At 42.0% G+C, this 25,332-nt stretch overlaps 1 protein-coding gene across 5 annotated transcripts in view; it reads right to left on the bottom strand.

Moving 5' to 3' along the window:
- Positions 1 to 22,303, bottom strand: part of NGEF (neuronal guanine nucleotide exchange factor) — a 47,285-nt gene extending 24,982 nt beyond the window's left edge. Inside the window, exons 1-5 of one of the 5 annotated variants that reach the window (XM_058844306.1) lie at positions 21,996 to 22,303; positions 14,227 to 14,284; positions 13,627 to 13,682; positions 11,083 to 11,454; positions 7,682 to 7,796 (exon numbers count right to left, since the gene is read on the bottom strand). In XM_058844306.1, the coding sequence (XP_058700289.1) occupies positions 7,682 to 7,796; positions 11,083 to 11,350 (383 nt within the window). In that variant the 5' untranslated portion in view covers positions 11,351 to 11,454; positions 13,627 to 13,682; positions 14,227 to 14,284; positions 21,996 to 22,303. Of the gene's footprint in view, positions 1 to 83; positions 340 to 7,681; positions 7,797 to 11,082; positions 11,455 to 13,626; positions 13,683 to 14,226; positions 14,285 to 21,995 lie in introns of those variants that run through there. The other 4 variants (XM_058844307.1, XM_058844305.1, XM_058844308.1 and 1 more) reach the window with 4 other exon arrangements.
- Between the last annotated feature and the right edge of the window lie 3,029 nt (positions 22,304 to 25,332).

Consider the following 25,332-nt stretch of genomic DNA (forward strand, 5'->3'; position numbering starts at 1 on the left):
ACCCCGTCCCACCTCATGCAGCAGCCCCTCTCCTCCATGCACGGCCACCCCACAGCGGGAGGGGGTCCTGCCCCGGCACTGACCTCCCGTCCCTCAGCCCCGGGGCGCAGCGCTGCCTCCCATCCCCTGCAGCTCTCTGCTTATGTGTGGATGGCGCCGGCTTTGAGGGAGGAAAGGGGGTGGCAGAGGGGGGTTCGCCTGAACTGCTTACAGATCTGGTGCATATGGTGTACTTCTTCAGGAGTGAAACCCTGAGATGGAGGAATGTAACTGGGAAACTCAGCCTAATCCCTCCTGCCGGGAAGCGCACTCCTGATTATCCCACAGGATTGGCTGCTATCCGCCTCTCCTTCTCCGGCAGGGCTTCGCACCCGCTCGTTCATTTCCCTCATCTCCCCTTCCTTAGCGTCGCTACTTCCATAAGGATATATTCCCTCGTTTAGGAAGTAAGTATCTCAGTACTCAGTAATCCATATCTGTCTTCGTTCAGGTAATTGTTTTTCTGCCTCAGGGATAAATCCTTTTGAGCTCCAGAGTACGGTTACATACTTGCATCAGTTCAAGTGCTTGTGGACAGGTTGGGTGCAGCTCTTCACCACACGTTAATAGCCCTCAGCAAAAAAAATATGTCATCTGCACCACGTTGCAGCTGAGGAGTTAACAGAGGGAAAATGCTCTGCTATTCCTTGTGCTTGCTCTCTCCCTGTTGCATAAATAACGGTGATTTTTTTCTGTATGTGATAGAGTAATTTATGCAACAACATAAAATCAGTGTGTTGGTCTGTATGTGTAAAATGGCTTCCTTTTTATCATTTTTATATTGTTTTTTCTAAATGATATGTCAGGATAGCTTTTAATCAGCACATGACAATACGTCCAGAGAAACTCCTTCAGTTTATGTGAACTAGATCTAGATCTGGCACACTGGAGAGCTCAGTTGTTAAGTCATTAAGAAGCAGAATGGGAAAGAAAAAAGAGCTGGGAATGTCATTGAGGGCTCAGAGAGGGCTGCGTGTGATCCTTGTCCAGTCCCAGACCAGGAGGTCAGAAGAACCAGGAAACCAAAAGGAAATACCAGGGTGAGGGTGAGAGCTGGAGCCTGTGTTGTACTTACAGAGGAGGATGAGAGCCTGAGAGCTGTGGCTGAGATTGTCACTGGATAGATGGTCAGTATGGGTTATCAGCCATTAAACACTGGGGATCATGGGGCTGGGGGAGCCAGGTGAGTGAGAGGGTGGCCAAAACCTTGTGGAATGGATAAAGCAGCAGCAACTATCTGAAGCTCATTTTTTGGTGGCTTGTTGCCAGGGCAAGAATATTGTCAAGGGTTTTACAGAGTGGGTAGGCTTCTTAAAAGCTTCTTTCTTAGAAAAAGGGAGCCTCTTCATTACCCTGAAATCTGGAAAATCAGATATGCTGTTTACTGTTGTCTCAAGGGAAGGACCAAGAGCAGTGAGGAGTTCTCTCTAGTATGTAAAGTGAAATCAGTGTATAAGCTTTTAAGTGACACTACTAGAATGAACATATATCTAAATATAACTTTTCGATGTATTACTTGAAAAAAAAATCTTTCAGATTTTCAGTTGCTTCACTCTCAAGAGTTAAATCTGATGGAAATTAGAATTGTTTCTTAGAAAAAAGTCTGGGTCATGCTATGAAAAATATTCAGAAATAGAAAGCATCTTCTTATGATACTGTAACTGGTAACTTGATCCTGCCTGTCTTCCCTTTTCTTTCACTTTTTCCAACCTAATTTTATTTTTGGTCTGAGATGAAAACTTGAAAATATCACAGAAAGCAGTAATAATAACAAACCCAGTGGAAGCTCTGAAGAGGTGAAACACTAGCTAGGAGTGAAATGCCCCTGTGGCCATGGCAGGCCCAGCTCGTGTTTCTGTGTCTCAGAGAGCTGCTACACTGTGTAGCAATGACCAGTACTCTACTTGTCCTTCCTTTAGGGCTGTTTATTTTTTCCTTGTAATTTGATCTTTCAAAGATGTTGTTCTTTCTTCCTTCCCAGTCTTATTCTTGTACTTCACATTGACATACAGAGAATATAAAAAACATAAACAAAACAAGTGCCCGAGAAATACTTTTTCTCCCAACTGAGGTGACAGAGTGTTCCAGCACTCATGGGACTGGAACAAAAAAATTATATTTAGCAAAAAGGAGATATTTTTGTCCTACAAAATTTGCTGGGATTTTCTAAGTCTTGCTTTTTTGTTTCGGGACAAAACAGAAAGCTTTTAAAGTTTGACATGGAAACTAAAGGCAGGCAATCAAGTAATTCTGTCACAGTGGTCTGGTGATTGGGATCCTCATGCTGGGGGTGGGGGACCAGGTCGAAGCCAGAGATGTGCTACTCCCTTACATGTTACTGCCTGTTCCAGGGCAGGTTTGTCTCTTCCTGGAGCTGCTCGGCTTTCTCTGATCACTCAAAAAGGTTCTTGAACATGCTGAATGCCTTATTCACCTTATTCTGATACTACTTTAAGTCGGTTAATACTGAACTGTTTCTATGAAGTAGAATAGCTATAAGATGCCTCCCTACTTCCACAATTGTTAGGATTTTGTATGCAGTTTAAGCTGACCTAGCTGCTCAATTCCACTTTTCACTCGACTCCCTGAGGCAGATTTCTACCTCTGCTTTTATGCCAGCACTCACTCAAGCTTATCCCATTCACAGAAGAGCAGGTCTGGGCAGTTAAGCTCTTGGAAAATGATTTTTTTTTTTTTTTGTAGAACTAGACCTGTGTGTGTATTGTTTCACTACAGAGTGAGCTCAAAGTGAGTGCCAACAGAGCAGAGGTAGCAGATGTGCAGATGGGTGTCAGGAACACAGCAGTGCCACCTTGGATAATTATTCACTGCTGTGAAATGAAGGCTCAGGCCTGGAGAGGTGCCTACTCCACCTGATCTTAAACATGAGGTAGAAGTTTAGAGGAGGCGTACTTTTCTCTCTCATACTAACAACAAGAAATTTGATCCAGAGCCTAAAGAGTTTTTCCCCAGTTACCAAAATCAGTACAAACTTAAGATGACAAACCAGTTTTCTCACCAAAATCCCTCTAATTCTTCCTAAAGTTCCTTGTCTAGTTGAAGGGAAAAAGAAAGAATCCAACTACTAGAACAACATATATTAAAGCCCTGTAATAATCCTCTCACATCACTGTAGAAGTGGTGCTGTGTGCTCTGCTCTTGTCGGTGACAGTGCCCCAACAGACCAAATTCCAGTTTTGTCTCTGGAACTCTTAGGGTCTGCAAGCATAAAGGCACTGGAAATGATCCTTGGTGGCCATGCTCTACTGACATGGTTCAGCTCCCTGTGGACAAAGGGAAGGAGGTCTGAGCTTGCACATGCTCTGCAAAGAAGGGTTTGTGTTGTTGCAGACTGTTTCCAGCTTCACTGGAACTGCTGCTGGAAAAGATTTTAAACACTGGCTGACCTGGTCCATGTTGTATTAAAAATGTGATGATTGCTGAGAGTTTATAATTAGTTTATCACAATTACCTCATTTAAGTTATGCTTGAGGGATGAATTCCCAATCTTGGTTTGTATTTTCAGGCACTAGTAATTTTGAAAAATGAGTAATCATTTGAATTAAGATTTATTATGTGTATTTCAACTCAAAAGCAATCCTTAGAATAAAGCCCTGCAAAGAGCTTGTTTTCGAATGAAATTGAAATGCATTTCTAAATGTTGTCTTATAGCAATTTTTAGAAATTAAATCTCTTCTTCTAGAAACTAAAAAGAGAAGAGCTAGCCCAGGAGATCTTATTCATGCAAAATTCCCCAAACCCTTCTAGTCAGTGGGAGTTTCACACCAAGAAAGGCCATAAGATGAGGTAAGAAGCACTTTTTAAATCTGAGCTAACCAAAATATTGAGAAGTGTGAAGTTACTAATAGATTTGAATGTTATACCTACTCAAGGACTTTTTCATACCTCAGTTTCATTCAGGTTCCCTCTGTTCATGTGTATTTTTTAACAGTGATTTTGGCAATCGGTATGTCTGGGCACTTTCCATTCCTGATTTTTGACTTTTTAATGGTAGATGGGTGGGAATTCTCATCCCTAGTATTTTTAGATCCTAAAGGCTAGGAGTATATCTGTTCTTCTTAAGCTCCTTAAGCTTTCATCAAAACACCTTAGTTATATCTATTGGGACTGGCAAACTTACAAATAACTAAAAATGTTCAGGAATTCCGTTTATGACATCTTTATGTGCTTCTAACCTTTTGATGCTCATAATCATCAAGGTTACAGTTTTAGTTACTGACTGTCTGCCAGAAACAAGTTATTTTTTATATATTAAAAAAATTAACTATTTATTAGACTTAGGAAAATATTATTGGATCTCTGTTAAAGGAAAACAGAAATCCTGTTGTTCTCCCCTTCAAGAAACTTTGCTTTCTGTTGATATCCAAAATGAAATTTTGGTTTGCGAGGGCTTTATCTTTTCTGCACTCATGAAAATCCATAGAATTATAGGCCCTTTTCCACTGCCCACAAGGCACACAAATTTTAGACTTAGATTTTAGTACCTAAAATTCCTGAGCTCCTGCCCATGGAGAGAATGTGTGTTGTGCTGAGGGCTGAGAGAATTTCTGATGTCATAGCTGTAAAAGCTGCCTGGTCCAGATCTAGGCACTGTGAATAAAGGCCATTTCTGCGATCAGCATGATGAGAAAACCACCTGACTGAAAAACAGAAGGAGCAAGACTCAAGCATGGAGAGAAAGAGGTTTACTTCTGGACCAGGGGACTGCTATGAAGAGAGGAACTCACCCAGAACCAGATGCTTCAGGAAATGCCAAATTGGAAAAGACCGTAAAATTTGGCACTGGAGCTAGGAGGAGGGGTGGGATACTAAGATTGTATAAGGAGCTAGATGGTAAGAGCCTGTGGACAGAAAGGACACTGAGATATGAGCCACAGGGGGGGAGTGAGAAGAATGTGTCTGGGAAATAATAGGCTGAGGAAATTGTGTGGTGTTTACAAGTTGAAACTGATAGAAAAGGAGTGAAACAAAGAGATTGATGGAGAACTTGGGGGTCAGGGCATGTCCAGATGAAGCAGATCAGATTGGGAGACCTGGATGGCAAAGCCTAGACCTTGCAGAGTAATGAAAATATGAGTGGGCTGAAAAACCTGGCAAGAAGAGACTGGGTGGAATAGGTGGGCAGGCTGGGATTGGGATCTCCATTGGCTATATGCTGGAAGGATGCTTTATTAGAATTGTGTATGTTATTGCTTGCTATTCTGTGTGATCCTGTGAAATATGATATTTTTACAGTAATGACATTTTAATACCTACAGTGGCTATTTTTACTGAAAACGTATTAGTTTTTAAAATACTTCTCCCTGAAAATATGGTTGCTCTTAGACTTTTTAGGATGCAGATTGCACAAAAAGAGGGATAGAAAAAGAAATCTATTTATCTATCTCTGAAAGAACAAAAATTTGTTGTAGAGCAACAAAATTTAAAGATTTGGCCAACAGGTGTTTGCACCAGCTATTCCTGACTTCACCACTTGCAAATTGAAGCACCATTGGCAGCATAAAGATGAGGTAACTTTAGGAAATGTATTTCATAAGTAGAAGGAAACTTGGTCAAGTGTGGTATAAATCCTTTTGCAATCCAGGTCCTGGACTCTCCAGAGGCTTTTCTTGCTCTTCTGGTTAAATCAGGCTATAAAAGCAGTGCCCTCTGCTGCCCAGGATCGAGAGTGCTGGGCTAAGGGATGCTAACCCGAACTCACATGAGCAGCCTTCAGAGTGCTGTGCTATTTCACATGTGTACTGCTTCTCTCTAATACATGTGTTTGCAGGAATTCAAACAAGTTAGTTTCCCTCTTGCTGCTGGAGGTGACTATTTGTATTCACCACTGTAGTACTTCCGTTCTTTGAGTTCAGATCAAAGGTGATCGAAGGGTTTTTAGATTATCTGAATTGGAGGTTTCATAAGCAGCATAAAGAAATTATTTGCTCTGCACTGGTAGATCAACGGCCTCCATGAGCTTTGCAAAGTGCCCTTCTGCAGAACTGCTAGCTTCTGCTTTCAGAAGAATGGTTAGCTGGAAGGCACCAGATTTATTCTTTTGGGTTAAATTAAATGCATTTCTTGAAACTAGCAATAATATTTTAAATTACTTATCTGCATAATGGCCATTTTTTCCAAATAGAGGTGAGGTATTATTGATTACTACAAATAATGTCAATTTTTTAGGCTCTTGCAGGCTTTCCCAATGCAGATTTCTAGTGGCTCTCTTATTAATTACAACTGATCTTTTGGAGAAGGAAAGAGGACATGAGATGAATTTAAGCTGGAACTTTGGTCTCATTCTCTGTTAAATCTCTGTGCTCAGTTTCAAGAGATGCCACTCAGCAGGACTGCCTGCTTTTAGCAGACACATGACTTAGAACCTGTACTGACCTGCCAGGCTCTGTGCACAGCAGAGTCTTTGATAAAACTAACTCCTAGCACAGGCTCATTGTTTCCAGCTCCAGGGAGAATCAGAAATTGCACATTTCAGAGCTGCCTAAGTGTCAGTGTCAGGATGTCAGACTGACAGTGATGATTATGCCCCAAGGAGAGGAAGACAGATGGGTCTAACATCGCAGCAGACTGTGGCTGTCTAGTTTCATATGCTCAGTTTATGGCCAAGGGGCAATCAATTTTAGCCAAGGCAATTAATTTATTTAAATCCAACTTGACATTTGGCTAAAATTGTTCTGTTTGAGTCCTCTCCATAAGGAAAGGTGCCTGGGAAAGCACCCAAGACAGCTGGTCTCAGTGATTAGGACCAGACGGTGCAGAAGGATGCATGCCCCCTTTAGAGGACACATGCTTACTGCTTCCAGCTTGATCTACAATGGAAGGAGGGACTATCTCACAGTTATACACACAGGAGGAGAAGGAGTCTAGGAGAAAACCTCAGTTACATTTGAAAGCGTAGGGATAGGTAGCTGCTCTTCTCTCTGCCTGGCTGCAGTGGTGAGAGAACAGGAGTGAGGGCAGATTTATGGGATATATGTAGATTTTTGAGTTGTGGGACCAGGGTCTTCACTGGACCTTTGTTGTTGAGGGATTTAAGCCAAAAAGGACTACCTCACTGAAAGCCTCTGTTGCTTATCAGTTCTTTAAAGTAAACAGCAAACAAAAAGTCTGGATACTTTAGAAAACATCTTTGTAGCTACTTCTTCAGCTATAAAATCCTGTTTTTCATGTGGTATTGTGTAACAGGCTTCAGGAAAGCCCTCTGTGAAGGCCAAGAGTAGGATTATCCTGATGTTGGGATGTTCCATAATGAAATGCCCACAGGCTCTCCCTATTGTCAAGTAACTGCTTAAGGCAGTCTGCCCAGTTTACTAACACTGCTGGGTGATTCTGCATCACATTCCCCTTTTTTCCATCTTCCCCACTCTCTTCTTGTTCCCCCTTTTTCCTTCACTGTCTTCCTCAAGCCCACACTGATAAAACCCTTTTACCACCATGCTAGTACTATACTGTATAAGTCATTAAGACTGAAAGCAGCACCACAAGTCAAGGTGAGAAGGCATGGATCAGAGCTACAGCTTAGTCCAGCTGTCCTTCCCAAAAGAAGTATTCTCACTCTGACACCACTCTAATTAGTTTTCAGGGAAGGCATGGGGAATACCCTGCATGGGAACCTCCTTACCTTTGGATCAATAACTCATCTAATGTTGTTTGATCAGAGTTTGCTGGAGATGGTGATCCCTTATGAGATAAAACATTCAGAGGCTCTTTGATGGGCTCATTATTTTTGAGCGAACCTGTGATATGAGAGAAAGCCAAGAAGGTGTTAAAATAGTAATTTTCTTTATTTACCTTCACTGTATGTAGTGGTTTGCTAACACCAAAGGCAACAGAAAGACCATAGACACAAAGGTGGTTACATTTTAGCTTTGATTTTCAAACAAGATCAGGGTCATCTGCTGCTTTTCTCAGCTTAAATGCAGCTGAGAAAAGGTGAAGTTGGATTTAGGGTATCAGTTCTTAGGTATGGGAGTAGCACTCTCACCACTGCAGGTTGGGTCCCAACATGAGTGATTTTCAGTGCAATTATTTAAGCAGAAAATGTTCAGCTGTGTGTGCCTGTGCATGCCAATATTTGGTTTCCCAAATTAAGGCATCATTACTGCTCTGCTTTCAGGCACACCGTAGATGTTCAGTTTAGTAGATAAATCAAGGTTAGATTTGGTGAGACAGAGCTTTACTTTTAATTGCTTCTTCAGCTTCCCCTCAGATGAACCACTTGATCCTTTCACAGTGAGTCAAAGTTGCATTAAGTCCAAGGCTTACTACTGCAGTAGTTGGCAGGAGAGGGTGCATTTCACTTTTCAAATGAAATCTCCCATTGTTTGAGGTTTATTAATAAATAGCCTTACGTTTTTTATTGGAAATATTTTGGTCTAAGTCATAATTCTGTTTGTCTTTCACACTGGTGACAGCACAGTCAGGTCAGTGCTCTGACTGAAGCATGCTTCTTATGCACCTTTTTAATCAATTTTCAAAGGGAAGGGATGACATACAGAGTTTTAAAACCTTCTAAAATAGAGACAAGGCCTTATGAAACAGTAATTTGAGTTATTCACTTTGAATAGTTTAAACACTTTATCCTTCTGTCAAAAAAGATTGCAACAATTCTTTTTTCAGTTAAAGAAAAGCATATATTATGTTTTACAGCTCCTAGGCTATAAGTCAAAGCTGGGCTGGTGCAAAGGGTGCTTGTATGGAAGCCTTTCCCTCAGCTGGATTTAGATAATTTTAAATTGTTTCTCTGTGATCGCATTTCTTGAGTTTTTATTTTTCTCATTTTCTATTCTACTCTGTCTTTTCTGTCTCTTCCTGTATTCTTGCCTTCCCCTCTCCTCCCTTCCAGTTGTTCCCTGAGCAAAATGAGAACAGGTTAACATTTGAGCTTGAGTCACATCCTTGGATAGCTGCTATTCAAATGGGTTGGAAGGCAATATAAAATAACTCACCCATCCCTTGCTTCCAAGCATGTCAGCAAATGCTGTCATAAGTTCCTGCTACAAATGAGGCTGGTTTAGAAGCACCCTCTGTCCAGTTTCAGGGAGATGGAATGGATTCAGGGAAACAGAGAGAGAGAAATGCTGCTTACACAATCCTAGCTGGATTTAAAGGCCGTAGCTCTGAGGAGGACTTGCTACAGTTACCTTGGAGAAAGAACTATTGCTCCTAGCCCAGGTCTTGCTGTATAGACTGGAGAAAAGACACGTTCCCAGTGTGTCTTGCTGAACAATTGCAGGCATGGAAGGAAAAGCCCTGTTTGGAACCAATCCTGTTTCAGCAGTGGTAATATAGAGAGGGGAGTGGCCGAGAAGCACAGGTCAGCCTCGTGGATGCTCTAATGAGTTGCTAAGAGAGAAGCCCTTCTCTTAGCTTGTCCTTCCTCAATGACACTGGCCAGATATAAGGGATGTCCTCCTCTGCCAATGTCCTGATGCCATGATGCTGCAGGTCTAGGAAGAAGGTGAGTCTGTCTGTGCCGGTGCTGCTGCACTGGCAGCGGCAGGTCGCAGGGGTGAGGAGCCCCCCGGCAGCTGTGGGGACGCTGTGACAGCCGGGAGCAGGACGGAGGGCGGGGGGGGCTGTGCTGTGCTAGTTCTGCAGCAGTGCTCTGGAAGGCGGGCAGAGCGCTGCTGCTCTGGTCGTTTTTGCACCCGCAGGGTGGAGACCAGCTCTGCTCTGGCATAGGCAACACTCAGTTTATCCACAAACTTCATTGCAACGGTAGTAGAATATTAAACAGGAGCTCTTTGCTGCTGTCTGCTTGGAAACTTGGAGAAAGGAGGGAGTTTTCCTTCTGTCCATGCCACGGAGTTGAATGGATCTTTATACTGCTGAAGTAGCATAACTCCCCTGGCTAGGCAGGCGGGATACACTTATTTTCTCGGGGACATTTCCCACACCCCTTTTACTTGTGGGGTGGAGCATGTCTTGTTTTTATTTCTTAAAGAACTTGATCTACTTTCAGGAGCTGAAGAGGTGGCTTTACTATTACATAGCAAAGCAATAGCTTTCAGTGGTTTGCAGAGCAGTTGAACATAAACAGTGATGTATCATTTTGATTCATACAGCTATCCAAAGTTCATAGTCCAGTGCATTGATTCTGTTAGATTATAACCTGAAGATAGGATAGGTAACTTTGCTGGGAAGGAGTTTTAAAATTCAGTTTCTCAAAGCACCTGGGAGATGGAAGCAAAGGGCATTTTCTATGTTTCCAGTTCTAGGTCTCTCATTTAGGACTTAGATTAAAACAACTCCAATTTCCTTCATGCAGCCCTGTTTTCAGCGCTTCTCAGTGTGTTGCAGTAGCTCATTTCCTAGCTCTCTCTTTCTTCTTTCTCTTGCTTCATTCACAGACGTCAGCTCAGACAAGGTTCCAGCCCTGAAACCTGAAAGATGTCTGGTTCCAGCCTGGCCTTGTAGTCATGCTGTGTACTGTTCATACTCAGGGAAAGCCACCTCATTCCTTTTCTACTGAAGCCATGGCTGAATGCATGCACGTTCTGGATGGTGTTCCTGTTATTTCAGCCTCTTCGTTTAAAGGGAGCCTAGGTGTTTCTTACAGCTCTCTCCAGTGCAAAGTAGCACTAACGGCACTTTCACAGAAGTCTTGTTCCTCCCTCATAAGGAACCATTGCCACTTCCTCTGATTTTACTGACAAAATGTAATGACATTACATTTTGAATATGTAACTTCTGTATGCTAAAGAAGTCCCTACTTCGTCGACAACTTCATGTCTAAGTTATTTTTCTCTTAGAAAGCAGAGGGGTGGCAGTGCAGAGTCCCGCATATGTTTAGATTCTCTGTCATGAAGTGTCTTTAAACATGCAACCATTCTACATTTCCAAGCCGAGAAAAGAAGAATGGCACTCCTCTGCCTGCTGTGTTGTAGGGCAGGGCTGTTCTTTTACGTGCTGACTGCTGAGCTGCTTTCTATCTTCCTGTCCTTCTTCTGTTCTATTGACTCCTCTAGCTCCTAATCTCACAGGAAAAAGCAGCATAATGCTGTTTGGGTCAGTACTCACCTGTGGCATGATGCATGTGCATTGTCTCTCTCGAAGTCTTCCTTTTCCCTCTGTTCGGCAGCCTCATGGATCGGTAATACCTGGAATTTCTTTGAATAGCTATGTAATGTGTGTGCAAGTCCGCCTCATGTGTCACTGGGTTAGCACCTGTTGACTCTTCCTCACCTTCAGAGACCGAACCTGACTCTCTTAGTACCTGCTGAGAATGGCCCTGCCAGAGCCCACCAGTGGAGAGCCTGTGGGTGGCTTCTCTCCCATGCTCTTCCATGGCTTCCAGAGCTTATCTCTATGGCAACTGAGACAGTGGATCAGCAGCAGCGCAGCAGAAGACAGGTAGCCTCCACAACTCCATCAGCTTTATCTGAATTAGAGCTGGAGACAGACAAAACAGAAGGTAACAGAAGAAGAGAGAACAAAGTTCTTTTTAGTTCAGAGGCCATAGTCCATCATCTGTTTAGGATAACGGGGACTTTACAGGACTTTTTATCGGAGATCGTTCTGAGCTAATCACCTTACAAGCCTTATTCTAATGTCCTGAACACTGCTTTGATATGCTCATGGTTGTCATTCCATGACATATGGCAGATGTTACTGGAAAAATGTTGTATTTTGGTTTGGTATTACTGGTTGATTTAGAGTGTATAGCAGATAGCGGCTGTGTCCTTTTATATGAGGGTGAAAATGTTATGGAATAAGAGGTAAAAGCTGAAGAGAAAGCTCTGTAAATCTGTCTATTATCTGTGTACTTCTCCATGTAATAGAAGAATTAATACATTTTACAGGGCTGGACTTATCAACACCATTTACTCCTGCTGTGCAGGTAAGCAAAGAAAAATCCATAACTGTCAAGCATGAAGGTAGAAGAGACAAGATTATATAGTGCAGGGGCTTGATTTCCTTTCCCAGTGTTCTCCTCAAGTGCCAGTGTACCTCCTCATGGACACAGGGACTTCAGCACAAAAATCCTCTGCTCTGTGTGTCAGTATGTGGACTATGCCAGTACTCCCAAAAATTTTTAGGAGGCACATCACAACAGCAAAACATCAGTTAATCCCTCAGCCTTTGCAGGACTGGGTAAAATGTGAACAGATTACTTAAGCATTCGCTGGTCCTTTGCTGAATTCTTTCAGCTGTCAAAGTCTTTCTGAGTATATAACATGATTTTGTGACTGATGGGGCTGTCATGAGTAGTAGAAAGAGATGCTATATAGGAAATGTGAATATAAAATTGACAGCAGGCTGAGAGAAGGGCATAAAACTGTGCTGTGGATTAGTTAGATGCTGTTTTAAGAAGTCACATGTATCACTCGTTTGTTATGTTACAGTATATCCAAGACACAAGATAGCTTAGAAAGTAGGTGTTTCAAATTTTTTATGGGTATTCTGCAATCTCTGTGAACTCATATGTTCAATAAATATTTCCCATGCTTGCCCCTGGGGTCACTCCAGCAGACCCTGGGACATCAACTCTGAATCCTCTGCTTTCCAATATTTTTGAAGGCGCTATGATGTATCCTTATAAAGAGAAGGTCACTCCCTGAAATCATGCACTGGGCGTAAGCTTCTTGGCTCTAAAGAGGAGAAACCCTGCTTTCTTCTTTCATAGCCTGAACCACAGCATGCAGCTCTAAATTTGGATCCTGACTTCAGTTCTGCCTTTTGGACTGTTTGGAACTATGGTAGTTTCTCTGGGACTGTTTCCAGTGTTAATGGAAGTGTATGAAGGACCTATTTGTTGTTGGTGGTGTTAACTTTTGGTTTGCAAACTACTCTGAGGTACAGAGATTCACTAAGCCTGTTTCTTTTTTCTGTGGGTGTGTGGAACAACGGAATAAAAACAGCTGCTGTTGGAGACAGTTTAAAAAGAAAGAAGAGGCTATTTCTTTTCCTGTGCCTTTCTTTCTGTCCCAAGACTAGAGCCCCAAAAGCTTGATCCTTGCAAGTGTGATGGAAGTGTATCTTCTAACTGGACTACAATTAATATTACAGCTGTAATCCTACTTAACCCCAAACTCTAAAAATTGCTAAATTTTTATTTATTTCTCTTCTATAGATTATTTTAAGCTTTGACATTTGAGGAGATGAACCTGTAACAATCTTCTCTACATCAAAGTTCCTCTGTGCTTCAAATGGCCACCCCTTGTCCATGTGACTCAGAGGGCCTGTCTCTCTCACGACCTTTGCAAAGCTGACGTAACTTGCAATGCTTTGCAAATTGCTGCTGGTGTTTTCAATAAAATATAGATAAAGTTTTCACAGGAGCTGCTCACCAGTCATGAGTAGTTTCAAAACCATGTAAATGTCCAAAGGGATCATTAGGCAAAGAGATGCACACATGTGCATGGAGGACTGTTTTCCCCTTTTACCTATCTGACTTCTGAATATGAGAATACATGGGTGTCATTGTTGGGCTTTTACAAAGACCCTTGGCAGAGAAGGAGCCCCCTGCATGGCCAGGTAACACTCAGCTGGGTTACCCAAAGACTTATCAATGTGTTCAATACCCCTGGCACGCCTGTGTGCTTATCTTTGCCAGATACTCACTCTTTTGTTCATCAGAGGAGTGAAGGGTTCCCATCCTGATAAATTTCAATCAGTGCCTAACAAACAAAATCCTTGATCAGAAGTGAAGATAGCAATGGATGAGAGAGAGATTTTCATGTTTTCTAGGACAGGCAGAGGGGGCACTCATTTAGTGTAGTGGTTATAAACAAGATATACTCTTTTTTACTTTCTTCAATGAAGAGTTCAAGAACAGAATGCATTTCTGAAGTCAATACTTCTGATTCCAAAACTGATACTCTAAGAAAGTATTGAGAAGCCATTTACTGATATGTCAATCAAATAGTCCTGACTTTTCCACCTGTTTAGGTGTATTAAAAAACTAGGGATATGTTTAAAGGATGCATTAAAATTTAGTATTACATTTTTCTGGTAGTAGACAAATTATTCAGTGACAGAGAATGGCTCAAGGATGTGTGGACCTTAACTACCCCTGTCTGAGTGTTTGTAGAGAATTTTTTAAGAAGGTATTCATCTCTGATAGTAAGAGGTAGGTGAGTGCCACGTCTTTTGTCAGGAGTACCCCCTCCCAAGTATATTCACATGCCACCATAGAATCACATGGCTTGAGTCACCACCCACCTGAATGTGCTTTGCAGGCAAACACTTGCCCAGAGCTCATGGAGACCAAAGCAGCAGTCTGTAGGGAAAAGGGAAAGATGACAACAGTGAAGCCAGCAAGTGATGCACATACAGCAGCACTAGAAATATGCGTTTTGACTCACACATAATCCAGCCTCCAGGAATTAGACTATATAGAAGTTTTACTTGCTTATGTAAAAAACTGGCATTTACCAGCAAATGCCATGAATTTGTACAAGAACAGCTGAACTCAGGGATGTTGAGTAAGATGCTAATACAAGCTGTAAAAGGGACTGAGGTTCCTAGAACAGTGTGGACCTGGACACATGGATGTGTGTAGGAAACAGGGAGCACTGCTGCCCCTGGGACAGTGGGACTGGAGGTGTTTTCAAGGCATAGGCTAGCTGTGGATGTGACTACTATATAAGGAGACTGGACTTAGAGGGACATGAAGGGCATCGGCTGTATCAAAGGTGTATTAGGTGTAACTTCTGTTAACCAGCTAGGGCTAATTAAAGATAAGGATGCTTTTAGTAGCAGCTGTAGTCTGAAAACTGAGATTGCAGCTTTGTAGACCTGCAGGTATTTCAAATGGGTTTATTATGGGCAGTGAGTCTGGAGCAGGAGGTACATTCTGGCATCAGTTGAGCATCTCTACCTCATCCCACGATGTGCCAGGCAGGCACAGCTAAACGAATCGTGGCAGAGGCAGACTGTGTGGTCTGTCACTGGTGGCAGCCCCGGTGGGCACTGGTAGCAGAGCGAGTTGCTGGGGGCTGGCAGCCCTGGAAAGCCAGGCTGGCTGTCTCAGCTGTTGCTGAGACAGGAGGGGTGCAAGTGGTGTCTGAGCTGCTGGAATGAGCCACCTTCTTCCCTGCCAAACCTGCTGCTCCACACACCCTGGCCCCTCTCTCAGCGGCAGTTTTCCAGAGCTCCAGCACAGCAGAACAGGCAGCTGGATCATGGATTCTTTGCCCCCTAGTACTTTGCTGTCCTGAATAATGGGCTATTTTGGTGTGCCTGGTGCTGGCCCTGATCTGACAGCCTGTGCCTCTGGGAGGATTTTTTCTGCACCCTCTCTTACACTGCCAGAAGGCAATAATTTGTGTGGGATGTGGGACTTATTTGGCTCCCTGCTCTCAGCATTCCCTGCGATGGAAGGGGTGCACGAGGTGACTGGTGGCTCTCCTTGCTGGTGAATCCAGTCCTTCAATAAATTCCTAATTCCTCTTTAAAGTCGGGATGTGTATTGGATGACTGAAAAGTGTTAAATACTGCAGTAAGGAAGTTAACACAAGGATTTTGAAATTAAAACTGCTCAATTTGCTGATATTATACAACACTATTGCCCAGCCTGTGAGAGTAATGAAGATTGCTTAATTAATGCTAGAGACAGACTGAAATCTCCAGCTGTGTGACTCAGGGATATTTCAAAGTAGAAAATAACAGGTATGGATACAACTTGACTGAATCGTTTGCCTATATAGGGACATGCAGTCACAGAAGAATTGCCCTTGTCTGACTGTATAATGTGTCCTTACCACCACCAGTAATCAAGATAACAGTATTGATGTGTCCACTCAAAATATGCAGGTGGGTGCTCTCAGCACACAGGACAATGAACCCCTACTCTGAGTTACCTAATAACTACTAACTAGTTACCTAGGAACTAGTGCTGTGTTAGTTTTGCCATCAGCTCCAATCCATCCATGGCTGGATGCTCCTTTAAATGATGTCTAGCTGCACATCATTTTGTTTTGGGGCTCAATGAAGAAATTGCTGTTTTGGCTGTAGTGTGTTTGTGCTGTAGAAAGGCAGAAAATCTTATAATATTTTCTTCCTTTTTATGTGTTGAAGTTGTTTCAAGTGTAAAAGCCAAATTAATGACTCATCTGGAAGGTCTGGCATGCTGAATATAGGGATGCACCTTTCATGTATATTTGATGAACCAGATAGAGCTCTTTTAAGACAAAATTTTGACTTCAAGCCCTTATAAATAACATGGCTCCTTTAATATTTTTTTCTTTAAATACTGTCTGAATGTACATGCAAATGCCAATTTAGCTGCATCTTAACGGTTTCATTTTAAAATGCTTTTCTTAAAGTCTAGTGCAAGCCAAAATCAAACCATTTCTCCCACCAGAACCAGTCCCCCATTACATCCCTGCTCATGCGTTAGGCAGTGACTTTCGTCTATCTTACTTGGTTTTAATTGGAGTGGAATGTCATTTCTAAACTCTTTCATTCTGCATGATAATGAGGCAAACCCAGCTCTGCTGGTATGCAGCACATTCCAAAATCTAGCAGCAGGCCTTACTCATCAGCAGCCGCTCTTGCTCATGCGGGTGCCAAACCCTTAAGGAGTGCCACATGTGAGAGGACCCTGACAGAGGCTCTGGGGCTCTACACAAGCTCAGGCCTGCATTTGCATTGGGAGATATTTCTGTCTGAGTCAGGGGAATAGTAACACCCACAGACTCAGCCCTAGGCTCTGGTAGATTTAGCTCTCAGCAGATGCAGCTATGAATTCATTTAGCCTCATCAGTGGCTGAGGTGAAGGCACAGACTTGGAGCCTGTGTGTGTGGTGCTCTCACATGTCCTGCTGAGCCATCCCTGCTCCAGGGTGACTGAATTCCAGCAGAAGGATGTTTGGACATGGTAACATCTTACCCTAAAGTTCTCATGGCCCTCAGCTGCCTGACTACACAAATATTTATATTTTCATTGTTCCTGGTTGGGATCGCCATCCTTGGAAGTGTTTATAATCCTGACACTTTCTATTAGGTAGTGGCAAAAGACAGTTAATCACCTGCCCATGTCCAGAGCAAGGTACATGACACAGGAATTTCAACTATTTAGGTGCAAGGCCAAGGTATTATTTGATTAAGGCACAAAGGTGGAGACAAACAGGTGGAGCATGAGAACAGACTGACCAGGGAGTACGACATGGACCAAAGAGGTTTGCAGTAGAAGCCAGAGAAAATTAGATAATAAGTTTGGGAATGCTGGCTGAAAGGATATCAAATAGTTTGACCCCACGTTTCCAGAAATTAAACATTTTCTACTTATTTTGTAAATAAAATTGAATTCTATTACCAGGCTTAACAGAATCAATCTACAGCCACTCCGGTTTTGACACAGTCTTTCAGCTGAGGAAGCTAACATAATGGTTCTATTGCCACGATTTAGTGCTGGTACCTTATTTATAGCAAGGAAAACCAAGACAGAATTATATAGTTCATTACACTTCTGTGTAAAAAAAAAATCCTTTTTGTCTTGCACATATGTTATAGAGAACCTGTTTTAGAAACACTTCAGAGACTAAAAATAAATACATTGGATCCATATAATAAATCCTCCAAACCATGTGCTTTAGAAACCCTGAGACCAAGTGAATGGGGATGGAGAGAGAAACCAGTACACTTAAAGTAGCTAAAAATGACTCAAATGTTCTCACTAGATCTAAAAATGTTTCTAGAATTAAGTCTAGCACTGTGGGTAGTTCCATGCATAAAGGTAAGCCATGTGTCCACAGGACCACCAAATAAGTGTGTTCTACAAATATTACGACACATGCCAGAAGAGAATACATGCCTTCATACAATTCCCTCTGGATGAAACATGGATATTTCACTACTTTGTGTAAATTAACTAATATATATCTCAATATATACTTAATAAAGAACACTAAAAAGCTGCATATTTTTCTGCTGCAGGATGGTTTATCTTTCTTACTGTTTATTGATTCTCTATGATTCAAGAGCAATTATCTAAAAAGATGTGGTTTCTTATATGCCACTAATTGTCATCCCTGCTCAATCCATGCAACTCAGTGAGTGGTCCAGCCCTATCTCACCGAATTCCATGCTTCAACCCCTGGGTCTCATGTGGTAGATGCAGCCACAGGCAATAGCATAGGTGTTAAAGAATTTCACCTCTGGAACTATACTCATATATGTATATGTACATATATACACTTATATAAACACACATGTTCTCTCCAGCTGTGTAGAAGGAGTCAACCTAATTTTTAAATCATACAGAAGAGTACAAGTGGAAATCTACAAACTCTTCTGCTTCTGCTAATAAACCAAAAATCTGACCTTATTTCTATTCCTTTCCTTAAATTATTACACGTGCAATGGTAAAAATGCATCTTTACTTGAAAATTTTGAGAGAGTCCTAAGAAATAAAATGTCTAAAACTCATCCTTGTTCTTCTGACATCACTGATACCGCTCTACTAACAAGAACTCTTGGTTCTAGAGGAAGTCCCCTTTCCTTCTTCCTTCTGTTTATAAAATGTTCTTGCCATAGATGCCATCCCATTCCTTATTTCTGCTGAGAAGGTAATAGTGAAATTGTTGCTAAGGAGCTATGGTTGAAAACTCATGAGATTTTCCAGGCTTATCTCTGGAAGGTAAGTGAATAATTAAAATCCAAATCACTGCATCTCCTAGGCTGGGGGAGTACACAATTATCAGCTCAGGGCTTAGGGGCAAATCACAGGATGTAGCCTCAAAGCGGGATATACCCATGTACTCTGCAAGTACGTACACAGGAAGGCTCTCAGCAGTTTGCCTGATGATCTCTTCTGTTTTGCAGGATTGCACGTGGGAGTTGCAAGTCCTTGTTCCTTTTTGTTTGTTCTGTTTGGGCTGTGTGAAGCCTTCTAGCCACGGAATATGTATGCAATGTAGAACTCACTTAAAAAACTTAAAGGACTAAGGTATCAAGCTTTAGTCTCTGATGAAATTATTTAGTCAAAAACATGGTATGAGAAATAATATCCAGGGCATAATGCCTTGCTGAAAGCAGAGGTTTAGTAATGCTAAGACACTTGGAAAAGGAGGATTAACAGATGTCTTGGATGAAACTTTTCAAAACAGACTCATTAGTAAGCAGACAGGGCAAGTGTCCCTTGGGCAGACAAGACCTGTGCTGCTCTTGGGGAAAAATATAATGATTCCCACTTCTGTGTCTACATTTTCTGGTTGTGTATTAGACACTTGGCTGTAGCGTGGTCTTGTTATGGAAGTCATGAAAGAAATGAGCATGGGTGATTGTTTGAACTACGGAGAGGTAAGAATTCATACGGTTTTTCATTTGAAAGCTTCCACACAGAAGCAGGGAAAGAGAAAGCTAATTTTGTTGATCAAGAAATAGTAGAGTTTTCACTTTTTACTCCCTCAGTGTTTATTGGGTGGAGGGTCCGAGGAGTGCCTGTTTGGTGAATCTGCTTGCAAATGTTTAGCTGCAAAGAAGCCAGAAGTCACTAAGACATCAGAATCCTGTTAGGCTGGTTTAAGTTTGAAAAGACAGGCAGGTTTGGAGTGCTGCTATGCCATGCTATCCTTGTCAACTGCATCAAGCTAATTTCAGCTAATTTCCAACATGACATAAGCTGATTGTATTCTTACAGCCTGTTACTCTGACTGCATGGGTCTTTAGTAACTCAGAAAAGCACTTGATACACAACTCTGGAAACTCATTAGCAACAGCATTGAAAGACACAAACTCCCCCTTCAGAATGGCTGTTTTTAGACCCTGGTGGGAAGAGAAGCTTGCTGGACTGCAGCTCCCAATGCAGAGCAGCCTCTTCTCTCCCAGTCCTGGGGGACTAGCCCAGGGCTTAGGCAATCAGCCCCCAGCCTTCCCCACTTGCCTCTAATTTGCCAGCTGCAGCACTAGCCAGCATGGCACTGTGGAAAACAAGGGACATGTGCAGTGCTCTGGCTGTGTGTATATCCACAGGGAGTCTCCATCTTGTAAAATTACTGCCATGGTGTCCACAGCTGCAGTTCTGTAGCTCATTTTACCCAAGCACTGGGAAAGGTTGGCAAAACTTTCCCTTCTGGATCTTTCCTTCTAACAGCAGTTTTTACCCTCTTCTTCAGTCCCAGTTTTTAAACATAGAAAGAGGAAGGCTGGGATGAGAGTAGTGAATCTCATGGCTGTGTCACAGAATCAGGTTCTGGAAGAGTAGATGTAATTTCTTAGCTCTGCTGCAGTTCCCTGGGCAATCTTGAGCATGTCAGTCTTAGTTCCCCATCTCTAGACTGGGAGCAGTATATTATAGTTTGTGAAGACTCCCACATTTTTCTAGTCTTTTTTCTTCTGAGTTACTTGAGCTCAATGTAAGTGCAAGAACATGACATGAGATAACATGATATGTTCAAAAGAACTCTGGAACATACTGTAATTAAAGGAAAAAATGAAACAGTTTGAATATTCTCTTGGTTTTGGTTATTTTTCATCTGATGTTTTCTACATTTCAGTCTACATTTTCATTTCAGTGAAAAGCAAGCATCTAGTCTAGATTTCCAGTTCCTCAGTGGCCCTGTTGTTCTTTTTAAATTTTATTTGAGCTGACTGCAACTGCTCCTAAAAAGGGTTCTTGTTTTAGGAATTGCTCCCTTTTGGAACAGCAAAGTCCAAGTTTTGCAGATTGAGTAACCTGGTTGACCTGTTTTTTCACAGACATCTGTGAAAAAAAGATTATTTCCAAGATGATTTCACATAGGAAAGAGAAGGCAAGAGGGAGATGAGACTTCCAGATTGTTTCAGGCTTTACTGCGTCTTGTCAGTTTTCCTTATTTTAGATATGATGAGGCAGTTTCCATGGGGTGCTGCTTGGAAACATGAATTATTTCCTCTAATAATTATTGGGGGGAAAAATGATAATTGCCTATAGAAATCATAGAACAAGGTACTTTCAGAAGGAAATCCCCAGGGACTGGCCACATACTCAGGGACAGATGAAGGTTATTATAATATTAAAGCATTTTACATTGTCTTGCAAATGTCCTCACCAAAATAATAGCAGTGTGGGACAATGGGTTCTTTGGGGTTTTCTTGTCTGGCAGTTACTGTGGTGTTTCACACATACTCCTGTATTTACAGTTTTTCTTAAAGTAGATTTGAGTTAACAGTCCTAATTTGACTCTGTAGAAAATCAGCCCTGAATAAAATTCCTGTCTGTCTCTTAAAATGGATGCCAGCCAATTAGTACTTTTTGCAAGTTCAGCAAAATATTCTAAATAGCTTTCATTATTTCCTATTTTCAGCTAGATCTGGAAGTGACAGCTCCATTGTAACAGTCAAATCTAGTTATCTAGAAATCTAGATAGTTCAAGATCAGAAGAGCTAGCTCGTTCTTATGAAATTTGAGTCCTTGTTTACTTTGCACATTTAAAAATATACATAATTGCTGGGACAAGGTTCACAGTTACACTGGATTCACAGCAATTGGCCTCCTGAGAGTGAAAGGGAAGACTGGCTCAGGGGAAGGATCAGCCTGAACTTAAGAGGAAAACAGGCTGTTTTTCATATTTCCTGTCTTTATTTACATATATTTTTAAAGCAAGATCACACATAAATGTTTGAGAGGAAAAATCACAACTTGTGCTGCCCCTGGAAAAAGACACACAGCTTGGTTGGTTTGGGAATGTTTGCTGTTCAGTTGGTCACATTAATGTCATTCCGTGAAGTCTGCGTCTCCCCTCTGATTAGGCTTCCTGCCTGTGGGTGGTGGGTTTTATGCCTACCAGGTTGTGTCAGCGGTGTCTCTCCTCTCTGTCAGCCAGTATTTCAACAGTATCACAACTGTGTTCTCTCTGGCTTGCACAGGACTCCTTCAGTATGACTTTGCTTGTAGAGTAAAGTCAGTTCTTTCTTGGGCACTGGACTTGTGCCTTTGTTCGTGGCCTGAGGTTTCTTCCTCGGGCAGTTCCTCTACCAGCAACCCCCCAGAATAGGATTTTACTCACCTGACACTCAGAGGCTGAGCCAGTCTCTCGTTTGCCATTGAGATGAGGTATATCCAAAAAGTCTGAATTAAACTCTCCCAAACAGTTAGGGATTTGCAATTCAGTTGTGAATCCAGAGACAGGTATGTCCTACAGAAGTTCGCTGTCCTTCAGTCCTTCTACATTCTTGTCAGTTCTGCTTGAGAGTAAAGTGTCCCTCAGATTTTGTTTGCTCAGTTTCCAGAGTCACAGCAAACACAGTTTAAAGGAACAGCTTTCTCTTTACCCAGATAAGTTAGTACAAATATGCCCTGAACGTCCTTTGCACTGCTTGTGCCGAGGCTTAATGACAGGGGATTGTTAAACCTCCCATATAAATCTTTAACAACTGGGCGAAACTTCAGTCCAAATCTGCAAACTCAAGTGGAAATGGTAAATAGTATTTGCTTCCATTTTTAAGGCCCACTGGTGGGGAAACTGCTCTTGCTTTACATTATTTACAGCCATTTGAGATGAAAAGACTTACATATTTATGACTATTTTTAGATTGCCATTTCTTAATTTCATGTGTGTTCACATACCTGGGCATTGGGGTGGATATAGCAGAGCCAGCCTGGTTTTATTTGAAGGCTTTTTGGATCAGTTCAAATGCCTGTGATAATCTTCCCTCTTAAAATATTTTACCTTATTACCAGGCTACTTTCTTGCTATGATTTGAATGTCTCTCTTCTGGGGGCAACTTAGGCCCAGTGCTTCAAAGAAGACAAATAATAGCGATTGCTTAGATCAGTGCTATACCTAGCAGAGAATTTTCCCCTCATCCTTGGATAACTCGCTCTGTATTTTCAAGACTGCATTTGGATTGACTCTTAGAAAAACATCACATAGCCTGCTGAATTTGATTTGCTAATCTTTTCTTTGGTTTTTATTTTCTTCTTGAAGTTCATTGAACTTGCCAATTGTCTTGTTCATTTCAAAATATTTTAATTGGTCACAACATTACTCTTTTTAAAATGCAGCTGTATGCCCAGCCTACTTGGTGAAAGCTGTTCACTGAGTTAAGATTGGGTTAATCTGAGTTCAGACATCATAGAATCATGGTCACCAGTGTCAGTGTTCCTTTATACCAGCTGAAGGCCTGGCCTGGGCATAGAGGGCTGCCAACAATTAATCCTGTAATGATTAATCAAGGTCACCATCAGGCCTGTGCACTCCTGGTCTGAGAGCTGGCAGGACTCAGGAATGAGGGATGCAGCGGAATTTGGGCTCCTCTCTGTTGCAAGAGTTGTCCAGGGTGAATCTAGCTAGGCTTGTGCTTCAGACTTGCTTATCTGAGTGTCCAAGCACTGCAGAGTACATGAAGCAAGGAACTATGGTTTTATTACATTTTCCAGTCATTAAATTGCTGCAGTGACTCCTTCTCAGTGGGGTGTTGTGGGGTTTTTTTGGGGTTTTTTGTTGGTTTTTTATTTGGTTTTTTTTTTAGGGCTAAATAAATCCTGCTTCTACAATTCTCTTTTTGTATTCAAACCTCACCACTCTCTTCCTTTGCTTCCCATAGATTGTGCCATTAACAAAAATAAAGAGTATTTTCTTTTTTTGGGTAAAGTAAATGGGGAAATGGTGCAATGTGTATAATAGGCAGGCTGTTTATTGGGTGTTGTCTCTCACAGGGTGAGGAAGCTTGCCTGTGACAAACCCATGACTCACCATGGCATGCCAGAAGGCTTACAGGTCTGCTATGGGGTAATACTGTTGCCCTTTGAGTTAAGGGAATATTTTTTTCATTTTGTCCAATTTTTTCCACAAGGTGAGGAAATAAATTGTATTTGCTGTGAGAGAGGCAGCAGCAGCAGGATTCTGTGCTTACTCCTCCTGATGGAAATCAAAAGTAATGTAAGTGGAGTCAGTGGAGTGTGGAAGGCACAAAAGAGTACCTCCTCCTCATGCCTGTTGCACCTAAGGGTGTTGATAAGGATAGTGGGGTGCTGGTCTCAAATGTGCTCGGAGGCTCTTTTCCCTAACTAGAATTAGCATTAAAAGAAAACAGTGGATATCTTCTCATCCAGTGGACCCTGCTTCCCAAAATGCTCTGCCATTAGCGGCATCTACAAGCATTTGCTTGTTACTTTCATAATCATTATTACTTTGGCTTTTTCTTGCTTGTCTTTTTTTTCCTTCCCAGGCAGAACAGACTCTTAGTCAAAGCCCAGGTCTATAAGATTTATCTTCTGCAGCAACACTACCATGTTCCCCAATGCCTGGAAAGCGGCACATAATGTTTTAACTTAAAATTTGCAGTACTGTGTAATTGCTGCTTCACATGATCTGACCCCACAGACCTCTTGATTTGAACTACGACTGCCTGACAACAGCAGCTACATTGTACAGCAGAGCAAAAATACTGAATTACCTGAGCCAGCCTTGCCTTTCTAATGATGTTGGGAATCAATGGAGTCAGGTTTGAGCATTTTGCAAGGGAAATATACATTGAAAAATTTTAATGGACTGCATGTCACTCACTAAATGTGCCATCTCTTTTTTTCCTGCTAGTTTCTTTTCACATACACTCAAGAACATTAGCTTCTGACTTCTTTTCCTCAGCCTCCATTTGCAGCTATTGCTGAATCTTTCCTAAGACGTGGCACCCAAAACTGAACACGGTCCTCCAAATTCAAATGCTCCATTGTTAGGGATTCTGTCATTATATTATCTTCTGCATTATTTTTATATCCTCTTATTAATGCACCCACACACCCTATTTGCATTTTTTAACCTTTTTAAAAACGTTTTCATTACAACAATCAGATATAAGGGCAATGAAGTAAGTGTGGAACAATAGAAGGGAAGATTTTGATCCTACTCAGACCTAAACCTCTTTTAAACTTCAGTGGTGACACTGATTTTGATTTACACTGAAAGGAAAGAGGGAGGATCGGGCTATGCATGTCTACATCCAGTGGGACATCCATTTTTGATAGTTAATAAGGAACAGTTTTGTAAAATAGTTTCAGAACACAACATGTTGTTTGGGAAAAGCACTTTTATCTGAAGGAAGGGGTTTTGCAAATAGAGGTCTGTGTTGTGGGCTGGAGGCTGAAGAGCAGTGCTGGAGCCTGGATGCTGGCAGTGGTGGTGGTGGCTGCAGGGAAGCAGTGTGGGGTGCCTGCATGTTGATTGTGGGACTGTCCTGCACAGGCACTGGGATTCACTCATTTTAACCTCACTGCAGGACTAAGCAGCACATCCCTCATTTTAGGAGTAGATTTAGCCTTTCTAGCTTCTGCACAGACATGTCTGACACTGACTGGTTCTGGGGAGTGGGTCAAAAGTGGAGCATCCCAGCTGGCTGCAGGGG

This window comes from Poecile atricapillus, chromosome 8 (assembly GCF_030490865.1).
Source record: "Poecile atricapillus isolate bPoeAtr1 chromosome 8, bPoeAtr1.hap1, whole genome shotgun sequence".
NCBI lineage: Eukaryota > Metazoa > Chordata > Aves > Passeriformes > Paridae > Poecile > Poecile atricapillus.